Source organism: Aethalodelphis obliquidens, unplaced genomic scaffold (assembly GCF_003676395.1).
Source record: "Aethalodelphis obliquidens isolate GAN/ISIS:26980383/991018 unplaced genomic scaffold, ASM367639v1 scaffold14, whole genome shotgun sequence".
NCBI lineage: Eukaryota > Metazoa > Chordata > Mammalia > Artiodactyla > Delphinidae > Aethalodelphis > Aethalodelphis obliquidens.
This window is the reverse complement of record NW_020837958.1, coordinates 25,676,076-25,702,977: the sequence shown is the minus strand read 5'-3', so window position 1 is coordinate 25,702,977 and position 26,902 is coordinate 25,676,076. Positions and strand designations below refer to the sequence as shown.

Here is a 26,902-nt window from a genome sequence, read left to right as displayed (position 1 = left end):
AATTTTTCATTTGTAACAGTCTTATAGAAATATTGTATATATAATACATTTTTGGACAAAATACGTGACCATGGAACACATAGAATGTTTAATTATTTTGTGTTCCACTTACTGCTTTTACTGAAGAGATTAAATCTGCCAAGTCAGAAAGGGGCTTACTAATAAACAGGGAGTATTTTTCCTTAGTACTTTGCCTAAGATGCTTTCATTTAATTTATCAATGTGTAATTAATTTTGCTTGGCATTTGTGTTTTTTCAAAAGTATACTGTGATGTAAAATATATGTGTGTCAATTTCTAACTCTTTGAAGTATATTCAGGATATAATTTTCTATAATTAATAATATTAAGTAATCTAGAGCTTTCATATTTTTAAATGATTTGGGATACATTTCTTTATATTATACTATGACTACAGATTTAAAAAATATACGACACATATTTAAATAGCATTTGATAATTTATAAAATACTTTCAAGCATGTTGTCTTATTGTTGCTATACAATATACCGATATGGTGTATTCGTAGCAGGTATGTATTCATCTCTATTTTTCACATGAGGAAATTTGAAACCAGTAGGTTAATTGACTTTCCCTAAAACAGACAGCTAAAAAGAAAGCAAACAAACGCGGGTTTTAGTCCTAGTCTAGTGCCCTTAACCCTGTGCCACTACACTTTGAAACTGTTATGTTAAAATAGAATGAGTAATTAGGGTGGGATTCATTAGTCATATTTTAATTAACACTATTTTACATATATAAGTCATATAATTTCTGTGTGCCATGACAGAACATGTTCATGAAATTATTTAAATATAGTTCTTTTAAAAAATGTATGAAATAACATGTTTTCTTAAGTTTTATTACCATTGTTTTTGTTTGCTTTTATCTCCATTAGGTAGACAAATTTCATATCACAGCACTAGCTTCTGTATCATATTATTTAGTGAATGGTAGAGATTTATTTTTCAGAAAGGTGCTTATAAATTTAAAATGTCTTCCTTCCTTCATTCCCTTCTCCCTCCATCCCTCCCTTCCTACTTCCTTTCCTTCATTTCTTTCTTAATATTGTTTTAATTCACAAAGCTCCTGTGGAGGACATATGGTTTCTCAGATTTAATTTAACTTTGGGTGGCGTAATTGTGTTATCACTCACTCATAATTAATTTCTATTTGTAGTTCATTGAAGAAATTCACAGTTAGATGCCTTTTTTATGCTTTTGATTATTATCTAAGTTAAAATTGACACACTTTTTCTTTTTTTTTTTAGAAACAGTGAATCACATTCCTTCAACATTTTATAAAATAATGTTAGTGTATTCTGTTAGCATTTCTACCTCTTTCTTTGATTCTACCAGATTTTAGTTTATTTGCCCAACTACCTAAATCTGAGCTAGATGTAATAAATAATTAGTATATAATTTAAAATATAATTTAAATATAGGCTTTAAAAAGCAGATCGACCTATGTATGTTTGAGTGCTACCTTTACAAATTACCAGCTCTATGATTCTGGATCTGTTACTTTCCTTGTCTGAGGCTCTCCTTCCTTCAGAAAAGGTTAAAGAAGAATTTTATATATATATGCATATGTATATAAATTATATATGTGTGTGTATGTATAGTCTTAAAAAAGAACACACACTCTAATTGGAGTAAATGATACATACCCTTCTGTACTTAGCTTTTGTAGTTCAGCAATTTCTCTAAGATAATCCCTTATTAACATTATTTTAATGGCTCAAAAACCCAATGTAAAATTGTCCATAAATTGTTTTAAGTTATATTAGAAATAATGCTGCATGTAAAAATATAAAATATTAAAAATCTTTTTATAAATATGAGAGTAGAATAATAAGATAAATTCCTAGCAGTGGCCTCCCTAGGTCATTCTACCCAGGATGGTTTTAGTGCTGCCAACTTGTCTTTCCAGAAACTGTGTGGGTGTTGATATTCCCAAACACCATTGCCAAAGCCCTGTGCTATCAAACTTCTAAATTCCACACTGATCTTTTATTTTTAATTTTGCAAGTATCTTATTTCAATGAAAGTTCTTGGGAAGTTATCACTTACTATTGTGTTATATATATATATTTTTTGGGTTTTTTTGGGTTTTTTTTTTTTTGCGGTATGCAGGCCTCTCACTGTTGTGGCCTCTCCCGTTGCGGAGCACAGGCTCCGGACGCGCAGGCCCAGCGGCCATGGTTCATGGGCCCAGACGCTCTGCGGCATGTGGGATCTTCCTGGACCAGGGCACGAACCCGTGTCCCCTGCATCGGCAGGTGGACTCAACCACTGTGCCACCAGGGAAGCCCGTGTTATATATATTTTTATATTTTATGCCACATAATATTTCAAACTGATATACTATAACCATACTATAAATATATATGCTCTGTGTTATAGTATTTTCTTGATGTTGTGGTTAATATATTTTATTTGTAACATTAAAAAAATAGTTTTGCTTGCAGTGATGTTGTATAGATTGCACCTTACAATTTTAAACTTTCTTGTGTGTGAAGTGGTTATGTTAAAATGTGCTGACTCACCCAGATAGGCCACATGTGCAGGAACAGTCACATTTCCCTGTGGAGCCATCTGGGCCACGTCCTTCTTAGAGCAGTAGCCTTTTGGTAACCTTATTTCTTCAATAGAAATTAGACTGTTTAGATTCTGTCTCTTCTGGAGTCAGTTTTGGTGTATTATATTTTCAAGATATAATGGAACAGGGCTTCCCTGGTGGCGCAGTGGTTAAGAATTCGCCCGCCAGTGCAGGGGACACGGGTTTGAGCCCTGGTCCGGGAAGATCCCACATGCCATGGAACAACTAAGCCCGTGCGCCACAATTACTGAGCCTGCACTCTAGAGCCTGCAGGCCACAACTACTGAGCCAGCATATCATAACTACTGAAGCCCGTGTGTCTAGAGCTTGTGCTCTGCAACAAAAGAAGCCACCGCGATGGGAAGCCTGTGCACCACAACAAAGAGTAGCCCCCGCTCGCCGCAACTAGAGAAAGCCCGCGTGCAGCAACTAAGACACAACACAGCCAAAAATAAATAAATTAATTAATTTTTAAAAAAGATGTAATGGAACAGACTTCACTTACACTAGTAAACAATACAGAAGATAAAATGTGTAGGAACAGACTTAACTAATGTGCAGGACTTAGATGAAAAAGATTTTTTAAAACCCCAAACTCCTGAAGAACATAACAGATGATTTAAACAAATTGAAAGTCATACCATGTTCCTGAATGGAAAACACAAAATAAAATTGTCTGTGTTCCATAAATTTATATTTTAGGGCTTCCCTGGTGGCGCAGTGGTTGAGAGTCTGCCTGTTGATGCAGGGGACGCGGGTTCGTGCCCCAGTCCAGGAAGATCCCACATGCCGCGGAGCGGCTGGGCCCGTGAGCCATGGCCGCTGGGCCTGCACGTCCAGAGCCTGTGCTCCACAACAGGAGAGGCCACAACAGTGAGAGGCCCGTGTACCACAAAAAAAAGAAAAAAAAAAAAAAATTTATATTTTAGTGCAATCCCTATAAAAATGCTAAGACTTAAAAAAAAAAACAAAGAAACCATAGACAAGCTGATTTTCTTGTTCTTGTGGGAAAATAAACATACAAAATTGTCCAGAAACACTGTGAAAACAATTGGCAGTGAGGGTGGACTAGTTTTACTAGACAGAAATTCTGCCAAGCTTCTATAGTTAGAATAATTATTGGTACGTGATTGTACAGATTAATGGAGCAGAATAAAAATCTAGAAATAAACCAAAATATACACATCTCCAGAGGGATCCCTTCCTCTCCTCTGTCATGTGAGGACACAGCAAGAAGTCATGTCTGTGAACCACAAAGCAGGCCCTCACCAGAGTCAACCTGTGCCTTGATCTTAGACTTTCCAGCCTCCAGAACTGTGAGAAATAAATTTCTGTTGTTTACAAACCACTCAGTTTATGGTATTTTTGTTATAGTATACTGAATGAATTGAGACAGGGACCTTCAGCATTCACTAAAATTTCTGTGTGTTTTGGTCTGTCCCCATGACATAATCACCTCCGAAAGGCCCCAGCTTCTAATACCATCACCTTGGGGGTTAGTATTTCAACGTGTGAATTTCGGGGGGATGCAAACACAGACTGTTTAATAACATGTTGGGACAATTGGTTAGCTTTCTGAACAGAAGTAAAGTTGGAGCCATACCTCTTAGTGTATACTATGATTTAAAAAAAACAAAAACTGTAGTAATGAAACTATAAATGTACCAGAAGGAAGTGTGAATGAAATAGGAGAGAATATGGGCTAAGTTGGCCTAATTATGATCAAAATCCAGAAGCCATTAAAAGAAAAAATTAATGAGTTTGACTGTTAGTAAAGAATTTCTACATAGCAAAGATCAGTTTAAGCAGAATCAAAAGGCGAAAAATCATATGCTGAGAGAAAACATTGCAAGTCGTATTACAAAGGTCTGCTCTTCACTAACAAAGAACTCTTATTTGATAAAATTTGATAAGAGAAATTTGGTAAGAGAAGGACTAACAACTTGGTGGAGAAATGGAGAAAGGCTAAAATAGATGGTTCACATAGAACTACAGATGGCTCTACAACATGTGAAAGATGTTGCAAAGCCTCATGATAATGGAAATGCACATTAAATCTAGACCAGTATATCATTATTTTGTACTTGCCATATTGGCAGAAATCTGAAAGTTTGATTATATGGGCTAGTGTCACCTGTGAGGAAATTGGCCCTTACACATTGCTGATTTGAGTCTTCATGAGTAGAATTGCCATATGGCGGGTAATTTATGTTTAGCAGAATTACAAATATGTATATTCTCTCTGACCCAGTGTTTTTATTTCTAGGAATAGATTTACTCCTTTGTACATCTGTAGAGTTACTCATGTATGAATGGGATTAGGTATAATGTTATTTACAGCATTGATTGTCATGGTAAAATTTCAGGAACTACGTAAATGTCCATCAGTAGAGAATTGGATCAGTAGATTATGGTACAACCATGATACGGAATCCTATACAGCTATATAAGAGAAAGAAGTTCTATAAACTGATATGGAAAGATCTCTAAATTATATTGTTAAGGAAAAAAGCAATGTGTAGCACAGTGGGTATAATATGCTTCCATTTGTGTAAAGGAGGGAAGGAAATACATATATAGTATTGCATTGTATATGCATAAAAATTATTTTGAAGGATAAATAAGAAATACACTTTTTGATGTTTAAACTGTATGAATGTTTTACCTAGTGAAAAAGTAATTGTTGAAAAATGTAATAGATTCTTAATTCTAGTTCTATTTTTCTTACAGTAGCTTCCCATTACTCAGAATAAAATCCAAGGGCTTTATGTGATCTGACCCCTGCTTAACCCTGATCTCACCGCCAAGGAACCTTTCTCACCCAGCTCAGCTACAGTGGCCTTCTTGCTTTGCCTGGAATCTTGTGCTTTGCATTTAATATCTTCTATGGCTAGAAGACACTTCCTCCAGATCTTTGCCTGGCACACTCCTTTACTTCATTTCCTTCTCCGCTCACATGTATCAGAGAAGTATTCGCAGACCTATCTAAAATTCTAAAAGAGTGTGTCCCCCGCCCCTTGCTCTAACGTCTACTCTGTGCTTGAGTTCTCTTTATAACACTACTATTCTCTGTTAACATTCTCTGTTCTTTATTCTCTATTCTTGGTCTGTTCATTGTCTCCCCCACAAGATTGTAAGCTCTATTAGGACAGGGACTTGGTCTTGTTTGTTGCTGTACCCCATCACAATGATCAATGCCTGCACTTAGTAATGCTCAGTGAATACTTAAAGTAGAAGACGACTGAAATAATTTCATATTTTGAGACAAGTATATAGGGTTTCAGGTCATTGGTAATGAAAGACTTAAGGCACTACAGTTTTCAGTAATTTCTAGTGTACCTCTGAGTATTTTGCTGAATGTGTTTCCTTGGTAATTAGTTTTTGTTTTTTACTATGAACCAAGCACGTTTCACTATACTGTTCTGGGAAGAACCGTGTGAAATTCTTGATTAGAAATAATTGCTCCCTGCCTATCCCCAATAACATCTTGAATTTGGTTCTTCTTATTTCTTTCACCAATGATAGTGAATATCATTTTTAAAAATTAAACTCTCAAGTTACTGAGTTCTAGAAGCCAGTTTGTTTTTATTGTACCTGTATTATTAAAATGAGTTGAACATTTAATTTTGGAAGTGGAGGGGTTATGGCAATATTCTGTATCCATGATTCCTTTATTTTTTTTTACATATTTATTGGAGTATAATTGCTTTACAATGTTGTGTTAGTTTCTGCTGTATAACAAAGTGAATCAGCTATATTTATACATATATCCCTATATCCCCTCCCTCTTGTGCCTCCCTCCCACCCACCCTATCCCACCCCTCTAGGTGGTCCCGAAGCACCGAGCTGATCTCCCTGTGCTATGTGGCTGCTTCCCACTACCTAGCTATTTTACATTTGGTCGTGTATATATGTCCATGCCACTCTCTCACTTTGTCCCAGCTTCTCCTTCTATCCCCCTGCCCCATGTCCTCAAGTCCCTTCTCTACGTCTGCGTCTTTATTCCTGTCCCGCCCTTGGGTTCATCAGAACCAGTTTTTTTTTAGATTCCGTATATATGTGTTAGCATACAGTATTTGTTTTTCTCTTTCTGACTTACTTCACTCTGTATGACAGACTCTAAGTCCATCCACCTCACTACAAATAACTCAATTTTGTTTCTTTTTATGGCTGAGTAATATTCCATTCATGATTCCTTTATAACCATTTTTAAATTGTACTGGATCAGGCTATCTTGCTTAATTCCTGCCACTCAATCTTGAGAAAGTTTATTTCTGTTAAAATTTAGAATTTCTAAGCCTAAATTAGAGCATACATACAATAAGGAAATAAAAAAGAGACTAATTCCCCCTTAATAAGTCTGTGGGAATTGCTTATTTCATATAAAACATCTCTTAAATTTACATTGTTGCATCTAATTGCAGCAGACTGTGGCCAAAACACTGTTACGAATTTAAAACAACTTAATGTAATTATATTTTCTATTTCCCCAAAGAGAAATTATTACCATATTTGATCGGTAAAGTTTAAATTTTGTTATCTATTCCTAGCCAGAAACATCATCATATATGAATAGGATTTAAAGTATTAGACCTTCTCGATAACATCTGTTCTTTTATTACACCAGGTAGTTTTGGATGTTGGTTGTGGAACTGGAATTCTCTCTATGTTTGCTGCTAAAGCTGGGGCAAAGAAGGTTCTTGGAGTTGATCAGTCTGAAATACTTTACCAGGCAATGCATATCATAAGGTAGTTGCATTTTATGGCTTGACTTAAGATTATTTTTAAATTTAATGATTAATATCAATTGATTTTCTTGTCTTTAATAGCTATCCAATGCAGACTCAAGACACTTGTCTTTTAGTAAAAATTCATTCCAGAATAATAAGATTTTAAGTTGGATTGACCTAGACATGTTTGAGCTATGAATAATCTTTTCATTGTTCTTCTCATTGATGAGAATTATTTTTATATAGTTTTCTGTCCTTCCAATTATGGCTATAGATATGCTGATTACAATAATATGAAATTAGAAATCATGGACATATAGGGCAGTGTTAGAAGACTTGCTACAAAACTCAATATATCAGTAGTATTTCCTTTAGCAAATAGCAGTTCAACTAAAAAGACTAAGGGTTATCTTTTTCTTTTTGACAACACTAGCCCTTGTGCCTCCTCAAATTAAAATAAGTAAATTCCAGAATGGCTACAAACTTAATTATGTTCTCTAAAAATATCTCCTCTCTTTGAGGAATTAAGTTAGGTTAATTGATCCGTGATTGATTTTACAGTTGGCTTATATCCTAGTAAGAAGACCTTCATTTGAATTACAGCTTTTAGAACTAGATTTTGTTAGCTGTGTACTTAACCAAAGCATGTTACATTTGGAACTTTGGAATAATTTCCAGAATAATTTTAATAGCAGGCTTATTAGTGATTCTTTTTTCCCCCAGCTTTATTGAGATATAATTGACACATAATATTGTGTGAGTTTAGGGTGTAAAATGTATTGCTTTGATACATGAATATAGTAGAGAATGATTACCACCATAGCATTAGCTAACACCTCCATTGTGTCACATGAAATAATTACCATTGCTTTTTTGTGTTGGAAACATTTAAGGTCTACTCTTTTAACAGCTTTTGCCATGCTTATGTTAGATTCTCGGCAATGATTCTTAAATGGTCCTCCCCACTGATACATATGTTTTATTCTTAAAATTGGTTAATATTGATCATTTCTGATTCATATAAAATTTATGTAAAATGTTTAAATTTTTAGATTTTATTGCATTGAAGTCTAGTGTTGTGGTTAAGAGTGCAAAGTTTGAGTCAGACAGGTTTGAGTTCTTGCTCTTTCCCTTCCCTGTTGTTTGAACTTCAGTTAAATTATATCTAACCTCTTTGAAACCTCAGTTGTTCTACTGTCAAAATGAAAATAATGATGACTACCTCATATGGTTATGAGTAAGGTAAATAAGTTACAAGTAAGATATGCACCTCAGTCTCTTTGGCATATTGCGTGCCTGGCATGTAGTAGGTATTCAGAAGTTAGCAACTGTTATTACTAACAAGTACCAAATTAATGTTAATGAAAAAATGACATTGCTCTTGCTTAGATTTTTTCATATATAGAGGTTTGTGGTTATTATTTTCATATTAGAGAATATGCATCTATGTTGCATATGCATATTCAGTCCATAATCTAGTAAAGTTTTTTTTATTTCTTATGTTGCCATTAACTACAACATCATCATTTTGGGGGTTCTGTAAAGAGCACCCTCTCTTGCTTGTGCATTACCATCCAAACAGGTGTGAGAACCACTGTCCCAAAGAATAGATTGTTCTAGATGAATTATCAAAATTTTATTGTTGTGATAGTAAGATTACAGTAAGATATTTCTATTAGAAATTCTCATCTTATGAAAGACCATGTTCATTTATGTATTCATTTGTCATTTTTGATTTCTGTAAGGTGAGACTAGATGTGCTGTCATTTTAATTCCCTTACGGAAGAAAAAGATAGTGATAGCACTCATTTTATTTTGTTTTGTTTTCATTTTATTTCACAGAAGCCCTGATTCCTAGTGACTTTTTAGAAATATGTTTGTACAATGATTATAATCAAATTCATTGTGTATGAAATTTAGTGCTGGAGTGTATGGAAATTTTGCATGAGAGCATTTATTGAAAATAACTTAGCATTCAATTCTAGGTACTTAAATTTAACAATAAAAGTTGCTAACATTAACTTAGTACTTTCTATTTAATTATTTTTTGAGGTAGGTACAGAAACAGTACATATATATAAATATTTGTTTTTATAGAGATTAGGAAATTGAGACACAGAGACTATGTAACTCTCCTTATTTGTAGTGCAGCCAGGATTAGATCCCAGGCAGCCTGACTCCATGGTCCATACTCAAAGCCAATTTACTATGCTGTCTCTTCATTTCACTACTCACAGTGCATGTATTGGTTGCATTCAGTAGTTTGCTTTACTTAGAACCTATAGAGTTTGAAAATCAGACTTTTTTGTTTTGGATGAGCCAACATTGTACTTTTCTTCAAAGATGTTCTCCTTTGCCTTTTTTTTTTCCACATCTTTATTGGAGTATAAATGCTTTACAATGTTGTGTTAGTTTCTGCTGTACAACAAAGTGAATCAGCTATATGTATACATATATCCCCACATCCCCTCCCGCTTGAGCCTCCCTCCCACCCTCCCTATCCCACCTCTCTAGGTGGTCACAAAGCACCGAGCTGATCTCCTTGTGCTATGCAGCAGCTTCCCACTAGCCATCCATTTTACATTTGGTAGTGTGTACGCGTCACTGCTACTCTCTCACTTCATCCCAGCTTCCCAGCCTCCCCTTCCCCCCATGCCCTCAAGTCTGTTCTCTACATCTGTGTCTTTATTCCTGCCCTGCCACTAGATTCATCAGTACCGCTTTTTAAAATTCCATATATATGTGTTAGCATATGGTACTTTTCTGTTTCTGACTTACTTCACTCTGTAGGACAGACTGTAGGTCCATCCATCTCACTACAAATAACTCAACTTTGTTCATTTTATGGATGAGTAATATTCCCTCGTATATATGTGCCACATCTTCTTTATCCAGTCATCTGTTGATGGACATTTAGGTTGCTTCCATATCCTGGCTATTGTAAATAGTGCTGCAATGAACATTGTGGTACATGACTCTTTTTGAATTATGGTTTTCTCAGGGTATATGCCCATTAGTGGGATTGCTGGGTCATATGGTAGTTCTATTTTTAGTTTTTTAAGGAACCTCCATACTGTTTGCCATAGTGGCTGTATCAATTTGCATTCCCACCAACAGTGCAAGAGGGTTCCCTTTTCTCCACACCCTCTCCAGCATTTACTGTTTACAGATTTTTTTGATGATGGCCATTCTGACCAGTGTGTGGTGATACCTCATTGTGGTTTTGATTTGCATTTCTCTAATGATTAGTGATGTTGAGCATCTTTTCATGCATTTGTTGGCCATCTGTATGTCTTCTTTGGAGAAATGTCTGTTTAGGTCTTTCGCCCATTTTTGGATTGGGTTGCTTGTTTTTTTGATACTGAGCTTCATGAGCTGCTTGTATATTTTGGAGATTACTCCTTTGTCAGTTGCTTCATTTGCAGATATTTTCTCTCCATTCTGAGAAATGGAAATTCTGTCTTTTCGTCTTGTTATGGTTTCCTTTGCTGTGCAAAAGCTTTTAAGTTTCATTAGGTCCCATTTGTTTATTTTTGTTTTTATTTCCATTTTTCTAAGAGGTGGGTCAAAAAGGATCTTGCGGTGATTTATGTCATAGAGTGTTCTGCCTATGTTTTCCTCTCAGAGTTTTATAGTGTCTGGCCCAAAAATAAATAGAGTTTATTTTTGTGTATGGCTTTTAGGGAGTGTTCTAATTTCATTCTTTTACATGTAGCTGTCCATTTTCCCCAGCACCATTTATTGAAGAGGCTGTTTTTTCTCCATTGTATATTCTTACTTCCTTTATCAAAGGTAAGGTGACCATATGTGCATGGGTTTATCTCTGGGCTTTCTGTCCTGTTCCATTGATCTGTATTTCTGTTTTTGTGCCAGTACCATACTATCTTGATTACTGTAGCTTTGTAGTATAGTCTGAAGTCAGGGAGCCTGATTCCACCAGCTCCGTTTTTCTTTCTTAAGATTGCTTTGGCTATTCAGGATCTTTTGTGTTTCCATACAGATTGTAAAATTTCTTGTTCTAGTTCTGTGAAAAATGCCATTGGTAATTTGATAGGGATTGCATTGAACCTGTAGATTGCTTTGGGTAGTAAAGTCATTTTTACAATATTGATTCTTCCAATCCAGGAGCATGGTATATCTCTCCATCTGTTTATATTATCTTTGATTTCTTTCATCAGTGTTTTATAGTTTTCTGAATACAGGTCTTCTGCCTCCTTAGGTAGGTTTATTCCTAGGTATTTTATTCTCTTTGTTGAGATGGTAAATGGAATTGTTTCATTAATTTCTCTTTCTGATCTTTTGTTAGTGTATAGGAATGCAAGAGATTTCTGTGCATTAATTTTGTATCTTGCAACCCTACCAAATTCATTGATTAGTTCTAGTAGTTTTAATTATGGTTTCAATTTCATTACCTGTGATTTGTCTTTTTATATTTTCTAATTCTTCCTGGTTCAGTCTTGGAAGGTTGTACTTTTCCAGGAATTTGTCCATTTCTTTCAGGTTGTCCATTTTATTGGCATATAGTTGCTTGTAGTAGTCTCTTACGATCTTTTGTATTTCTGCGGTGTCAGTTGTAATCTCTCCTTTTTCATTTCTAATTTTATTGATTTGTATCCTCTCCCCTTTTTTCTTGATGAGTCTGGCTAAAGGTTTATCAATTTTGTTTATCTTCGCAAAGAACCAGCGTTTAGTTTTATTGATCTTTGCGATTGTTTTCTTTGTTTCTATTTCATTTATTTCTGCTCTGATCTTTATGATTTCTTTCCTTCTATAATTTTGAGTTTTCTTTGTTCTTTTTCTAGTTACTTTAGGTATAAGGTAGATTGCTTACTTGAGATCTTTCTTGTTTCTTGAGGTGAGCCTGAATTGCTATGCACTTCCCTCTTAGAACTGCTTTTGCTGTGTGCCATAGGTTTTGGATCGTCGTGTTTTCGTTGTCATTTGTTTCTGGGTATTGTTTGATTTCCTCTTGGATTTCTTCAGTGATCTCTTGGTTATTTAGCAGCACACTCTTTAGCCTCCATGTATTTGTGTTTGTTACTGTTATTTCCTTCAATTGATTTCTAATCTCATAATGTTGTGGTTGGAAAAGATGCTTCATATGATTTCAGTTTTCTTAAATTTTCCAAGGTTTGATTTGTGACCCAAAATGTGATCTGTTCTGGAGAACGTTCTGTGTGCACTTGAGAAGAAAGTGTATTCTTCTGCTTTTGGGTGGAATGTCCTTAAGATATCAATTAAGTCTATCTGGTCTGTTGTGTCATTTAAAGCTTGTGTTTTCTTATTTATTTTCTGCCTGGATGATCTGTCTATTGGTGTAAGTGGGGTGTTAAAAGTCCCCTACTATGATTGTGTTACTGTTGATTTCTCCTTTTATGGCTGTTAACATTTGCCTTATGTATTGAGGTGCTCCCATGTTGGGTGCATAAATATTTATAATTGTTATGTTTTCTTCTTGGATCGATCCCTTGATCATTATGTAGTGTCCTTCCTTATCTCTTGTAACTTTCTTTATTTTACAGTCTATTTTATCTGATATGAGTATTGCTACTCCAGCTTTCTTATGATTTCCATTTGCATGGAATATCTTTTTCCATCACCTCACTTTCAGTCTGTATGTGTCCCTAGGTCTGAAGTGGGTCTCTTGTAGACAACATATATATGGGTCTTGTTTTTGTATCCATTCAGCCAGTCTGTGTCTTTTGGCTGGAGCATTTAATCCATTTACATTCAAGGTCATTATTGATATGTATGTTCCTATTACCATTTTCTTAATTGATTTGGGTTTGTTTTTTTGGGTCTTTTTTATCTCTTGTGTTTCCTGCCTCCAGAAGTTCCTTTAGCACTTCTTGTAAAGCTGGTTTGGTGGTGCTGAATTCTCTTAGCTTTTGCTTGTCTGTAAAGCTTTTGATTTCTCCATCAAATCTGAATGAGATCCTTTTTGGGTAAAGTAATCTTCATTTTAGGTAGGCTCCCTGGTGCCTAAGTGGACTGGGAGAGCGCTGGCCGTGTTCTCTTCCATGCCCCCCCACGCCCACTGTCTCCCCCAGGATCTCCCTGGTCCCCGCTGGACCCCTAACTGTGTGTGTGTCCCACTGGGTGTAGGAACTCTCCTCCCCCAGCCACCCCTCAGGGATGCCCATCTGGGAGGTCCGGCCTTTACTTTTGCTCCCCCTTCCCTCCCTCCCACTCCCTCAGGACCCTCGTGGCTGGAGGGGGCCTAGGTGGGCAGAAGATCAGGCCCAGGATCTCAGCAAGCTCCTGGGGCCCCAAATGGGCAGGGGAAAGCTGGCCACACTCCCTTTTGATCCTCTGCCCTCCCAGTGGTCCCCAATTTCTGCCTTCGGACATGGGATCCCTTCCCCTCCCCCAGCCACCCCTCTCACCACCAGTCCCGTCCTGCCTTCACTTTTCCTCCCCCCTCACTCCCCCCCATAGCTCCCGTCCTACCCAGTCGCTGGGGGTTCCTTCCATCCCCTTAAGTGTCCATGGTGCCCCACTGGTGCCTGGTAGGTGCCCTGGTTGTTCAGAGACGTGAATTCCGTGTCCTCCTAGTACGCCATCTTGACTCCACCCCCTGCATTTTTTATATTGTGAAAAGATAGCTATTTCCATAGTGTTCTCAGCATCTCTCCTTTGTTTTCCATTCGAATATTTGAAATTTATACTGTGGGGTGATATAACCTCTGTTCTTCTGTTTGTGAATGTCCCTGTAGAAGATATTCAGGAAACAGTTTATGTTAATATTCCCAGCATTTACTGGCCCATTATTCTACCAGTTGAGGAGGCAGAATAGCATACATCTCTCAGCATCCGGAACCAAATGACTTGATTTTTAATTTTGGCTTTTTGACTATTTAGCTTTATGAAAATGGGAAAATTGCTTAACTTCTTTAACCCTGGTCTTTTTTTTTTTTTTTTTTTTGCGGTACGCGGCCCTCTCACTGTTGTGGCCTCTCTCGCTGCGGAGCACAGGCTCCGGACGCACAGGCTCAGCGGCCATGGCTCACGGGCCCAGCCGCTCTGCGGCATGTGGGATCCTCCCAGACCGGGGCACGAACCCGCGTCCCCTGCATCAGCAGGCGGACTCTCAACCACGGCGCCACCAGGGAAGCCCTGGTCTCTTCATTTATAAGATGGGGTTGATGGTAGCACCTATCTCACAAGATTATTATAAGGATTGAATCCATTTATGGTGCTTTACCAAGTGGCTGACATGTAACTGCTTACTAAATGTTAGTAATTATAATAATATTAGGTGATAATTGTAGTGGTATGTTTGGCTTGGCACCAGTGCCTCCAATAATACTTTACATTTGGTTGGTTATGTTTCTAAAATGATCATTTCTTGCAGCTATCCCACCAACATATGATGACTCTCTTTTTTGTATTCTTTCTGTTTCACAGTCTGTTCTCTTACACCATAAAGCTTCAAGCATTAGCCAGCTGTATTCCGTATTCACTCTCCTCCCTTGAAATCTACCCTAAGCTTCTCTTATACTTGTCTATTATTGCACTGGAGTTTTCTAGAACTATCATCAGTCAGTGAAAGCAACTCTTCTGATTAGCAGGCTGTGATTGTCTTTAGCAATTCTGAAGCTTCTTTCTCTGTCAGAAATCTATACACAGCAGGATTTCTCTAAAACTCCATAAGCTTACATCTGAAAAAAGTACTTTAAATTCTAAAAGATGGATACTTTTAAAATACATGTTTCTTTATTCTTTTAGATATATTCGACTTACAATCCTTGAATTGTGTTCAAAGTAATGATAAAATAATTATTTCTTTTCTTTGTTTAAAAAACAGATCTAACATTTTTAAAGAAATGAGTGTAGAATGGAGTAAGTTTTGGCTTTAATGTAAACTAATATATATATATCAGGGCTTATATACATATATAAATTATTTGTATATAGATTGGGACTTAATAAGAAAGTCAGGCTTGCAGTTCTGAGGTTGTAGACATGAATAAAGTAGAATATGGATTTTTAAAGGTGTTCTATTAACGGGCAAATAGAACTCAAAGTGAATATGGAAGGAATGAAAAATTGTTTCTTTTTCTAGCTGTCACATTCCAGTGAATGATCATTTCAGAAACATAAACTTACCTAAGGACAGCAAAGCTATTCAGTTGCCAGACAGTTGTATCCAGTGTTCACCCTCAGGAAGCAGAGGTAGCTTCTGGCAATATTTTTACCATTACTCTGGCTGCCTTTGGTTTCTCATTGACTCTGCTGTGGAATAGCTCATTATTCAGACTTTTGGATGTTATTGCAGAGGAGTTTTCATGAGAAGATTGATCTATCATATGGCTACAATGCAGTGCTTTCAATCTCAGTATGACATTAAAGATGCAGTCTTTTATATTGCCTGTGTCTAGAATACTGTTAAAAATGAAACATTAAGAAAAGCCTAGATCTGTTGTCATATTTATGTAAATATCCTTCTCTGGATTCTAGGATAGGAGCTTTATCTTCTTAATATTTTTATCCCTATAACACCTGGCAAAGTGTCTTATATGTGGTAGATACTTAGTGAAAGGTTTTTGAGAAGAATAAAGTAAGTTAATGAATTTAAAGATAGTGGTGGTATATATAATATTTGGAACAAGATCACAAAATGCACCGGATAAATCCTTGAAGTAAGGGATGTTTCTTCATATTTGTTTATAAATATAATAGAAATAATAGAAGAGCAAGTTAAAGCTGAAGGGAACTTTGAACCACTGATGAAGCTAAAATGGTAAAAAAAAAAAAAAATTGCTGCTCAGGACTCTTCTAATGAAGGTAATGAAGGTGATCAAGACGCCTTACGTAGAAACTAAATTCAGTTTTTCTTGTGTCCCACCATCCCCTTAATTTTGTGTCAACTCAGTGGTCCTGTCTTGGGGGTCCTGTGACTACCCACTAGTTCAGTGGTTCACTGGAAGAACTCACATGACTCAATATAAAGTTGTGTTCACAGCTAAGATTTATTACAGCAAAGGATATAGTCCAGGGACAGTAAGAAAAAGATATCCATAGGTAAGGAGGTCATGTACAGGCTTCCACAAAATCCTTTCTTCTCTGCAAGAGTCACGCAAGATGTACTTTTCCTTCTAGCTGTGAACCTCAGAGACTCTTATGAGATGTCTCTACCCAAGGAAGTTTGCTTGAGTCTTAGAGTCTATCGTTCTCAAAGAGAACTGTTCACGTAGGCACATACCTTTTGTGTGACCAGCCATTGTACAAACCCATGTCAGATACCAGGTACATATCATTAATCTTCATGTTTACTTTAAACATGCTGTGTCCTCCTGATTTGTCTTGGTCCACAGCTTCATGTGTATAGAATAGCATCATTAATCAGAAACTACATGAATGTTCAGGAGTTTTGTTCTTAGGGTTTGATGAAGAATTATTGACATGGTTACAGAGATAGGTAAGAACTGAGAGAACAGACCTGCATTAACTCTTCTCACAGGTCAAAATGGGAACCTGGGACTCAAACTTGACGTCTCCATCAGCAAACTTGCTGGAGATAGAGTCCTCTTGAAAAGCCTTACTGTTTCTCAAATCCATTCCTTGTCTACAGTTGATGTGTCTTTTATATTTATTTATTTATTTATATTTATTTTTGGCTGCGTTGGGTCTTTGTTGCTGCACTCGGGCTTTCTCTAGTTGCAGCGAGTAGGAGCTACTCTTTGTTGCGGTGGGTGTGCTTCTCATTGCGGTGGCTTCTCTTGTTTTGGAGCACGGGCTCTAGTCGCACAGGCTTCAGTAGTTGTGGCACGAGGGCTTGCTAGTTGTGGCTCACAGGCTCTAGAGCACAGGCTCAGTAGTTTTGGTGCACGGGCTTAGTTGCTCTGTGTCATGTGGGATCTTCCCGGACCAGGGCTCGAACCTGTGTCCCCTGCATTGGCAGGCGGATTATTAACCGCTTAGCCACCAGCGAAGTCCCTCATTGATGTTTCTTAAATCCATGCCTTAATTCACATTCTTGTATTGCGTATATACTCACATGAATTAACACATCTGCACATAAGTAGCTCGGTTATTTGTATTCAGTTATTTGGTCTTCTGTCATGTACTCTCAGTGCAGCCAGATTGACTTTCCTACCGATTCTCTTCCCCTTTAAATAAATAAAGGAAGAAAGGGGAAAAAGTTGTTTTTGTGTTGGGAAGACATGAGAGAATAAAGGAGAAACTAAAAATTACCTCTAATCCTGGTATGAGATCTCACTTTAAAGACTTAGGTTACAGGAGATGAAATACATGAAAATGTAAGCTTTACTAAAAATATAAGCTCCCTAAGGTTAGACAGGGATTTTTCTCCATTTCATTCACGGATGTGCCTCAACCTCCTGGGAGGGTACCAGGCACACAGGTAGGTATTCAGTGTACATACTTACTCAATGAATGAATGAATGTATTTTCAAGATCCAGGACATCAAACATTCAAAGCCAGATAAATTGTCAACACGAAAGACTGAAAACCTATTGTCTCTGCTTGAATCCAGGTTATTCTTTCTTCATTTTTTTCATTGTGTTAGAAGCTAAGCTATTGCTAATTTTAAATAATAAATGTCCCCAGTGTTAGTAATTGCACAGCTACACTCCTGTAAACACAAATGGTACATTTGGGAGGGAGGCAGCTCATGGAATAGCTTTGTTCTGATTGCAAGTCTGGCCCCTGCATTGAAATTATCTGCCTGGTAGTACTTGTTGTTTATGAGATGTCCTTACATCTTTCCCCTATCTCAAATAGTTAAGGATTCCTTTTGTTTTACATTTATGAATGGAGGACTAGATTATTTCATAAAGGTAATTGGTATGGGTTTTCTCTCATCTCTCTGAGAAAAAGGGAGGGAGATCTGTTCTGGGCACCACTTTTCCTATGATTTTTCAGTTCCTTTGTCACTTCCACTTTGTATACCTCTTGACATCAGGGATTTGTGTTGTGAAAAATGGCTCCCACCTCCACTACAGTCTTCTCTGATGTGTGCTCTGAGCACTGGGTCCTTCTTCACAAGTTTACCAAAATCATTTGAGTCTCCTTTTTTTCCCCACTGAATTTATCAGAATCTTTGGTTGTTTGATATTACCTTCTAAAATCTCCATGAGTTTATAAGTGTATTACATTTTGTATTACTTTATTGTCATTTCAGCATGCTTGGGGAACAAGAGAGAAATATGTGTGCTTGGGTGCCATAGCTAACTGAAAGCAAAGTAATACTATATACCTTGTATATTTTTATATCAGGGTATTCCCTCCCTGTCCCCCTGCCCCATATGCATTTTGAAAAAATAGTTATCACCCATGTATTCTTCTAGGTAAACTTTGTAATAATTTTGTCACCAGCTTTAAATGCCATTTAGTTGATAAGGTGTTCATTGTATGAACCCCTGTGGTACTTTATGCTGTTTGCACGTCTATCTCTCTGCTAGACCATGTTCTTTCTTAGAACCTAGACTATGTCTTTTATCAAAATCACATTGGGCAGAGGTACATTACAAATTTGATCCTATATTTCTCATTCTAAAAATCCTGAAATGTCTCCTCATTATCTCTAAATAAAATCTAGACTCCTTTGCATCCCCTGTAACTACCTCCCAGCTTTGTCACTACATACTACCTCTTGTTGTTCTAATCATACTAAACTATTTATAGCTCTTCAAACTTGGAATTTCTCTTCCATACACACACACGCACACACACACATAACCACAAGCAGTTTGTGCACACAGAGATGAGGCACCCTCCTTTACCCCCATGCTTGCATACGTCTTTGTGGATGCTCTGTTTTTTCCTGACTAAGCTCAAATGTCACTTAGTTAAGGGCTTATTATATTAGCTCCTGTGGACCCTGTGTTCTTTACTGCTCTGAATCCCTTAGACCATGTTCTTAAGTGCACAGACCATGTCTTTTATCTCTGTATGCCCAGTATCAGATAATCATGATGATGTCCCTGTATCATGAGATAAAACTTAAATTGCTACTTTTAAGATAGGAAATAATATAGGATAGTGATTGTTGTTCTAACAAAATGTTCACTTAGAAAAATAGATAATTTGTGTTTATTGGATTAGTTAAGAGACTTACTTAGCGTACTCTTTTTATTATGGTGTTGTATTTCTATAGATTAAATCTGTGCTAGTTTTTGAGCAGGTGTTTCCAGAGATAGAATTCATTTCGAATGCTTTTTTTTTTTTTTTTTTTTTTTTTTGTGTTACGCGGGCCTCTCACTGTTGTGGCCTCTCCCGTTGCGGAGCGCAGGCTCCGGACGCGCAGGCTTAGAGGCCATGGCTCATGGGCCCAGCCGCTCCGCGGCATGTGGGATCCTCCCGGACTGGGGCACGAACCCGTGTCCCCTGCATCGGCAGGCGGACTCTCAACCACTGCGCCACCAGGGAAGCCCTCGAATGCTTTTATGCAAATGTAAGGTTTAGTGATTGGACACTTGAGAAAAGAAAAATAAGTAAAATCTGTAGTTTCTTTCATGAATGGTAAATCAGGTGGTGATTAAGATGAGCAGTCTCATAAAAGGGGTTATCTACATGAATGATATCTGTTGTGATGTTTTAATACAGAATTACTGGGAATTATGGCCTTTGTCTTTTTTTCTGTATTCCCTGAAATCTTAATCTTTCCGGTTATATTTATATTTGAACAAGTAATTACTGAGGCAAATAGGATTATGACTTGTAGCAGACAATAAACAGCCTGAGCAGATGGCCTTTTACAGGATACACCTTGTTTCGCATGAGCATTCTGAAGATATTTCTATGGCAGTGGGAACATTTTGCTCTTTTTAGAAGATTGCTTTGTTTCCTTTGAAGTGTCTGTAGTTGTGAAAGCCCAATTAAATATTGCAGTAAATAGTAAGCAACTGCAGCAGTTTTTTCATAGAGAATTTTATTAAGTACCTCTTTGAAAAAACTCAGACGGGATATAAACATCCTTTCTTTTTTACCTTTGTGTGAGATATACATATTAAAAAGTGCATAACACATAAATTATATGTTCTAATATGCATATGTATGGATAAATAATAGGAAAGAGAACATTTCCAGCACTTTAGAATTCCTCCCACCTCCTTTTGCCCTCTTTCAGTCAGATGCTCTCCCTGCTTGATTGAGGTAAGTACCATACTGACTTTGGTGGTCATCACTTCCTTTATATTGCTTTATATATTAACCACTTAAATGGGCATAGTTTCGTTTACTCAATTTTGACCTTTAAATAAATGAAATCATATGCATTCTTTTTGTCTAGCTTGTTTTGCTTAACATTATTTTTAGTGTTCATTCATGTTTATTGTTATATAGAATGCCATTGATTAATATATCCCAATTTATCTTTTCTGTTCTTGATGGGAATTTTTGTGTTTTCCAGTTTAGGTCTGTTAAGGACGATTTTGTTACGAACTTTCTGTACATGTGCCTGGTACACACATCTGTGGGGTATATATTTACATATAAAATTGCAGGCTTTAGGGTATACATATCTTCAGATTTTCTCAGCATTGCCAGGCTATTTTCCAGAGTTGTTATACCAATTTATACTTCTACCAATAGTATATAACAGTTCTGGTTGGTATTGCCTACCTTTAAGAGTTTTTTCCAGTTGGTTGTATAGCAGTATCTCATTGCAATTTAAATTTGCACTTCTGTGATTGTCAGTGAGGCTGAGCATCTTTTCATGTGATTATTGGACATTTGGATTTCCTTTTCTGTGAAATATCTGTTTATGTCTTTTGTTCAGGTTTCCATTGAGTTGGGCCTTTTTATTATTTGTAGGCAATCTTTAAATTTTTTTTTATTTGATTTGTTTATAGATTTTATGTAATGAAAAAGTTCTCATTCTTGCTTGCTATTTCACTCTCTTCATAGTGACTTTGATGTACTGAAATTCTCAGTTTTCATGAGCATCATTCATGTTTATGGTTGCCACTATATGTGAGTTGGGTAAGAAGTCTTATGGAGGTGTTTTCCTATATTCTCTTATAAATTTTATAGTTGTGTTTTTTACATTTAAGTTTGTAATCTACCAGGCATTGTTTTTTGTATATGGTATGAGGTAGTGATCCAGCTTTTTATTATTACTATTATTATTATTATTTGTAATCTGTTTAAATGACCTAGTTGTCCCAGTCTCACTTAGTGCAGAGACCATTCTTTCCTCTCTACTTTGCACTGTCATATTTGTTGGGAATCAAGCATCCATATATGAGGCCAGTAAAACCTTTATACCAAAACTCTACTAAGGCAGTAGAACAGAAAATTACAGGTCACTCATTTGTGAACATATGTGCAGACATCCTATACAAAATATTAGAAAATTAATTGAGCGATATATTGGAAGGTAATAAAGTTTATCCCAGGAGTACAAGTTTAGTTAAATTTGAGAAAATCAACCAGAAAAATATTTTGAGATATCTCAGGAAAAAAAGTTTGATAAAATTCCATATCTCTTCAATGTATCTATATATTAAAACTCTTAGCAAACTAGAACTAGAATGTTATATTGTAACATGGCACAGTGTATCAAAACAGTGTAATTCAAAAACAGAATTACAGCCTAGAACTTGATGAAGCTTTGAAAGCATTCACTTTAAGTTCAGGAACAGGACAGGGATAATTGCCATCACCTTTTCTATTCAACACTGTAAAGGAGATCCTAGACAGTGGAGCAAGGCAATAAAAAGAAGGGTATAAGAATTGGAAATGAAGGAACAAGACTGTTCTTGTTCCCTAGTAATATGTTTGTGAATATTGATATCAGAAATAAGCTATAAATAAGTTATTACAATAATAAAGTATCAAGGTGCTGAATACTTTAATTTTTTTTATTTGACGTATAGTTGATTTACTGTTGTGTTAGTTTCTGGTGTACAGCAAAGTGATTAAGTTATACATACATACTTTTTCATCTTCTTTTCTATTATCATTTATTAAAAGATACTGAATATAGTTCCCTGTGCTATACAGTAGGACCTTGTTGTTTATCTGTCTTAATATATAGCAGTTTGTATCTGCTAATCCCAAACTCCTAATTTATCCCTGTCCTCTGTCCCTCTCTGCCTTTCCCCTTTGGTAACCATAAGTTTGTTCTCTATTTCTGTGCCTCTGTTTCGTATATAAGTTCATTTTTATTACTTTTTAGATTCCACATATGAATGATATCATACAGTATTTATCTTTCTCTGTCTGACTTGTTTCACTAAGCATAATATTCTCTAGGTCCATCCATGTTGCTGCAGGTGGCAATATTTCATTCTTTTTAATGGCTGATTAGTATTCCATTGTGTGTGTGCGTGTGTGTGTGTGTGTGTGTGTCTGTGTATCATATCTTCTTACTCCAGTCATCTGTTGCTGGGCACTTGCGTTGCTTCCATGTCTTAGCTATTGTATATGGTGCTGCTGTGAGCACTGTGGTGAATGTATCTTTTTGAATTAGTGTTTCTGTTTTATCTGGATATATACCCAGGAATGGAATTGCTGGATCATGTGGTATTTCTGTTTTTAGTTTTTTAAGGAACCTCCATACTGTTTTCCATAGTACCTGCACCAATTTAAATTCCCAGTAGCAGTGTAGGAGGGTTCCCTTTTCTCCACATCCTCTGCAGCATTTATTATTTATAGACTTTTTAATGATGGCCATTCTGACTGGTGTAAGGTGGTACTTCATTGTAGTTTTGATTTGCATTTCTCTAATAACTAGTGATGTTGAGCATCTTTTCATGTGCCTATTGACCATCTGTATGTCTTCTTTGGAGAAATGTCTACTTAGGTCTTCCGCCCATTTTTTCATCGAGATGTTTGTTTTTTTGTTATTGAGTATTATGAGCTGTTTGTATATTTTGGAAATTAAGCCCTTGTCAGTTGCATCATTTGCAAATATTTTCTCCCAGTCTGTAGGTTGTCTTTTTGTTTTGTTTTGTTTATGGTTTCCTTTGTTGTACAAAGTTTGATTAGGTCCCATTTGTTGATTTTTGCTTTAATTTTTATTGCCTTGGGAGACTGACCTAAGAAAATACTGTTACAATTTACCTCAGAGACTGTTTTGCCTATGTTCTCTTCTAGGAGTTTTATGGTATCATGTCTTATATTTGAGTCTTTAAGCCATTTTGAGTTTATTTTTGTGTATGGTGTGAGGGGTTTACATGCGGCTGTCCAGCTTTCCCACCACCACTTGCAGAAGAGACTGTCTTTTCTCTACTGTATATTCTTGCCTCCTAGGTCGAAGATTAATTGACTGTAGGTGGTGGGTTTATTTTCGGGCTCTCTTTTCTGTTCCATTGATCCATATGTCTGTTTTTGTGCCAATACCGTGCTCTTTTTTTTTTTTTTTTTTTTTTTTTTTTGCGGTACACGGGCCTCTCACTGCTGTGGCCTCTCCTGTTGCAGAGCATAGGCTCCGGACACGCAGGCTCAGCGGCCATGGCTCACCAGCCCAGCCGCTCCGTGGCATGTGGGATCTTCCCGGACTGGGGCACGAACCCGTGCCCCCTGCATCAACAGGTGGACCTTCAACCACTGTGCCACCAGGGAAGTCCCATACCATGCTCTTTTGATTAGTGTAGCTTTATAGTATTGTCTGAGCTTTGGGAGGGTTATGCTTTCAGCTTTGTTCTTTTTCCTCAGGATTACTTTGGCAATTCTGGGTCTTTTGTGGTTCCATATAAATTGTAGGATTATTTGTTCTAGTTCTTTGAAAAATGTCATAGCTAATTTGATAGGGATCACATTCAATCTGTAGCTTGCTTTGGGTAGTATGGCCATTTTAACAATATTAATTCTTCCAGTCCAAGAACATGGGATATCTATCTGTTTCTTTAAATCATCTTCAGTTTCCTTTACCAGTGTTTTATAGTTCTCAGTGTATAAGTCTTTCACCTCCTTGGTCAGGTTTATTCCTAAGTATTTTTTTTTAAATGCAATTTTAAAAGGGATTTTTTTTTTTACTTTCCTTTCTGATATTTCATTTTTAGTGTAAAGAAATGCAACAGATTTCTGTATGTTACCCTTGTATCCTGCTACCTTGCTGAATTTGTTTATCAGTTCTAGTAGTTTTTGTGTGGAGGCTTTAGGTTTTTCTATATAAAGTATCATATCATCTGCATGTAATGACAATTTTATCTCTTCCCTTCCAATTTGGATACCTTTTATTTCTTTTTCTTGTCTGATTGCTGTGGCTAGGACTTCCAATACTATGTTGAATAGAAGCAGTGAGAGTGGTCATTCTTGTCTTCTTCCTGAATTTAGTGGGAAGGCTTTCAGCTTTTCACCATTTGGTTTGTTGAAAATTTTTGCATGTATATTCATCAGAGATATTGGCCTCTACTATATATGTGTGTGTGTGTATTTTCTTTTGTTTTTTGTAGTGTCTTTGTCTGCTTTTGGTATCAGTGTGATGATGGTGGCTTCATAGAATGACTTTGGAGGTGTTCCCTCCTCTTCAGTCTTTTGGAATAGTTTGAGAAGGATTGGTATATGTTCTTCTTTGTATGTTTGGTAAAGTTCCTCAGTGAAGCCATGTGGTCCTGGACTTCTGTTTGCAGGGAGTTTTTTTATTACAGATTCTATTTCACTTCTAGTGATTGTTCTGTTCAAATTATCTGTTTCTTCTTGATTAAATTTTAGTTTCTAGAAACTTGTCCATTTCTTCTAAGTTGTCCAATTTATTGGCATATAATTGTTCATAGTACTGAATACATAATTAATATGTAAAAATCAATTGTATTTCTGTAAAGAACGTGAAACACACACTGAAAATTAAAGTATATCAAAGTGTATTGTTAATATTTCTAACCTCCTTCCAGACAATGCAAGGACGTTAAGTCACTTTTTTTTCTTTTTTTTTTTTTGCGGTACTCGGGCCTCTCACTGCTGTGGCCTCTCCTGCTGCGGAGCACAGGCTCCGGACGCGCAGGCTCAGCGGCCATGGCTCACGGGCCTAGCTGCTCCACGGCATGTGGGATCCTCCTGGACCGGGGCACGAACCCGTGTCCCCTGCATCGGCAGGCAGACTCTCAATGACTGCGCCACCAGGGAAGCCCATTAAGTCACTTTTAATGGAAAATTCATCCAAGGGATGAATATCCCCAAATAGATGCTGTGCATGAACTACCAGTCAGCTGTTTTGACAACTTCTTCCCCATTTTACCCTCTGACATTGGTCAGTATTTCCTTGCCATGTATTTCTCTGGTATCTTTAATCTTACAACATTTTCTACAATGATTTCTGCAAAGAAAAAACCTGTGAAGACCCTAATGACTACCAGGATTTGAACCATTCTCTACAAAGCTTATTAATAACTCAGTAGAAATGTTATCTAATTTCTCTTTTTCACATCATATTTCGAAAGCTATCTAAACTCCCCTCTCAGTGAGCTGGTTTTTGTTTCCTCCCTCTGTCTTTTCTCCTGTTGATGCCCCCTTTCTTTTGTATGTCAAAAACATCATGCAGTACTATTCTTGGTAACTGAACAAAGTAATCAGATACTGCCTCCTGAATATTCTCTTGGCTTCCCAATAACAAGATTACATAAAGTGCTCAAGAAGGAGGAGTTGCTGATTTCCACATCTGTTCTTATCTTTGCCAATAGCATTAAATTATATTGTTATCATAAAGCCAGTCTAAGTTGACTTGCATGCATAACATGCCTACTGTTTTAGAGAATTGTTCTACTTGAGGGTTGGGGTGATGACAGGGGATTACCTCTCTTGAGATAGATAAACTGCAGCCCTGCTCTTACTCACTGTAGTAGTTTAGTTGTTGTATCACCTGGAAGCATCTGTTCACAGCCTCTTAGGGATCTATCATCGACCCAAGTAATCCTTTCTACTCAGTTGTATGTAAAATAAGTGATCGTATCCTCCTGATTGTTTATCCATGCCAGTAATGATTTCACCAGCATTTTCTGGGATGTCTTTCAAAAATGTCCTCTTTCACAAAATATTCTCAGCACTCAGTCCTCTGACCATGTCCTCCTCCGTTTGTATCGTCTTTGGGGGTAACCCCAAGCTTTAAGTTCATTACTTTCTTAGTGGATACTTCATCTTCCCAGGCAGCCATATAAGCATAAGAAGGCCTTCCAGTGAGAGGAAAAACTGTTCTTCTGGTCCTTTCTCTTGCCATCATCTCTTCTCTGAAAAGACTGGCATTTTTTCAGAAATGCTAGTAACCGCCAGATAGTGTAATTTTTTACTGCCTTCCTCTCTGCCTGCTGCTGCCTTTCAGGCCAGTAGCTACTTTCTCTGAATCTCAGTTTTGCCACTTCATACCAAGGATGAGTAGGCAGCTATCCCAGGATTAGATCCTCCTCTTATTTTTCAGTCTCCTCCTTTTTCTGGCTACAAAGTGCCTCAGCCTTTTTGATTCATGGATCTGTATGAGTCCTCCTCACAGCACTACTCTGAGATAAAGTATTTTCAAATCAGACACACAGAAACCTGATTACCCAGGATTACCCAGAGAGATTATCCAGTATTAAGTTTTATTAATAATTTCAATGATACAGGCAATCAAGAGACTCAGAAAAAGCAGGGAGCAATCTGGTACATAGAGCAGGACTTCTTACTGTGGA

The 26,902-nt window shown here is 36.9% G+C and overlaps 1 protein-coding gene across 8 annotated transcripts in view; it reads left to right on the top strand.

The window, feature by feature from the left end:
- The window catches only part of PRMT3 (protein arginine methyltransferase 3), a 136,841-nt gene that overhangs the window by 21,033 nt on the left and 88,906 nt on the right, over positions 1-26,902 (top strand). For 7 of the 8 annotated variants that reach the window (XM_027115180.1, XM_027115183.1, XM_027115182.1 and 4 more), the window contains one exon: positions 7,228-7,349. The exons of the other annotated variant lie outside the window; for it this stretch is intronic. In XM_027115180.1, coding sequence (XP_026970981.1) covers positions 7,228-7,349 — 122 coding nt within the window. The remainder of the gene's footprint in view (positions 1-7,227; positions 7,350-26,902) is intronic. 8 annotated transcript variants of the gene reach the window in all.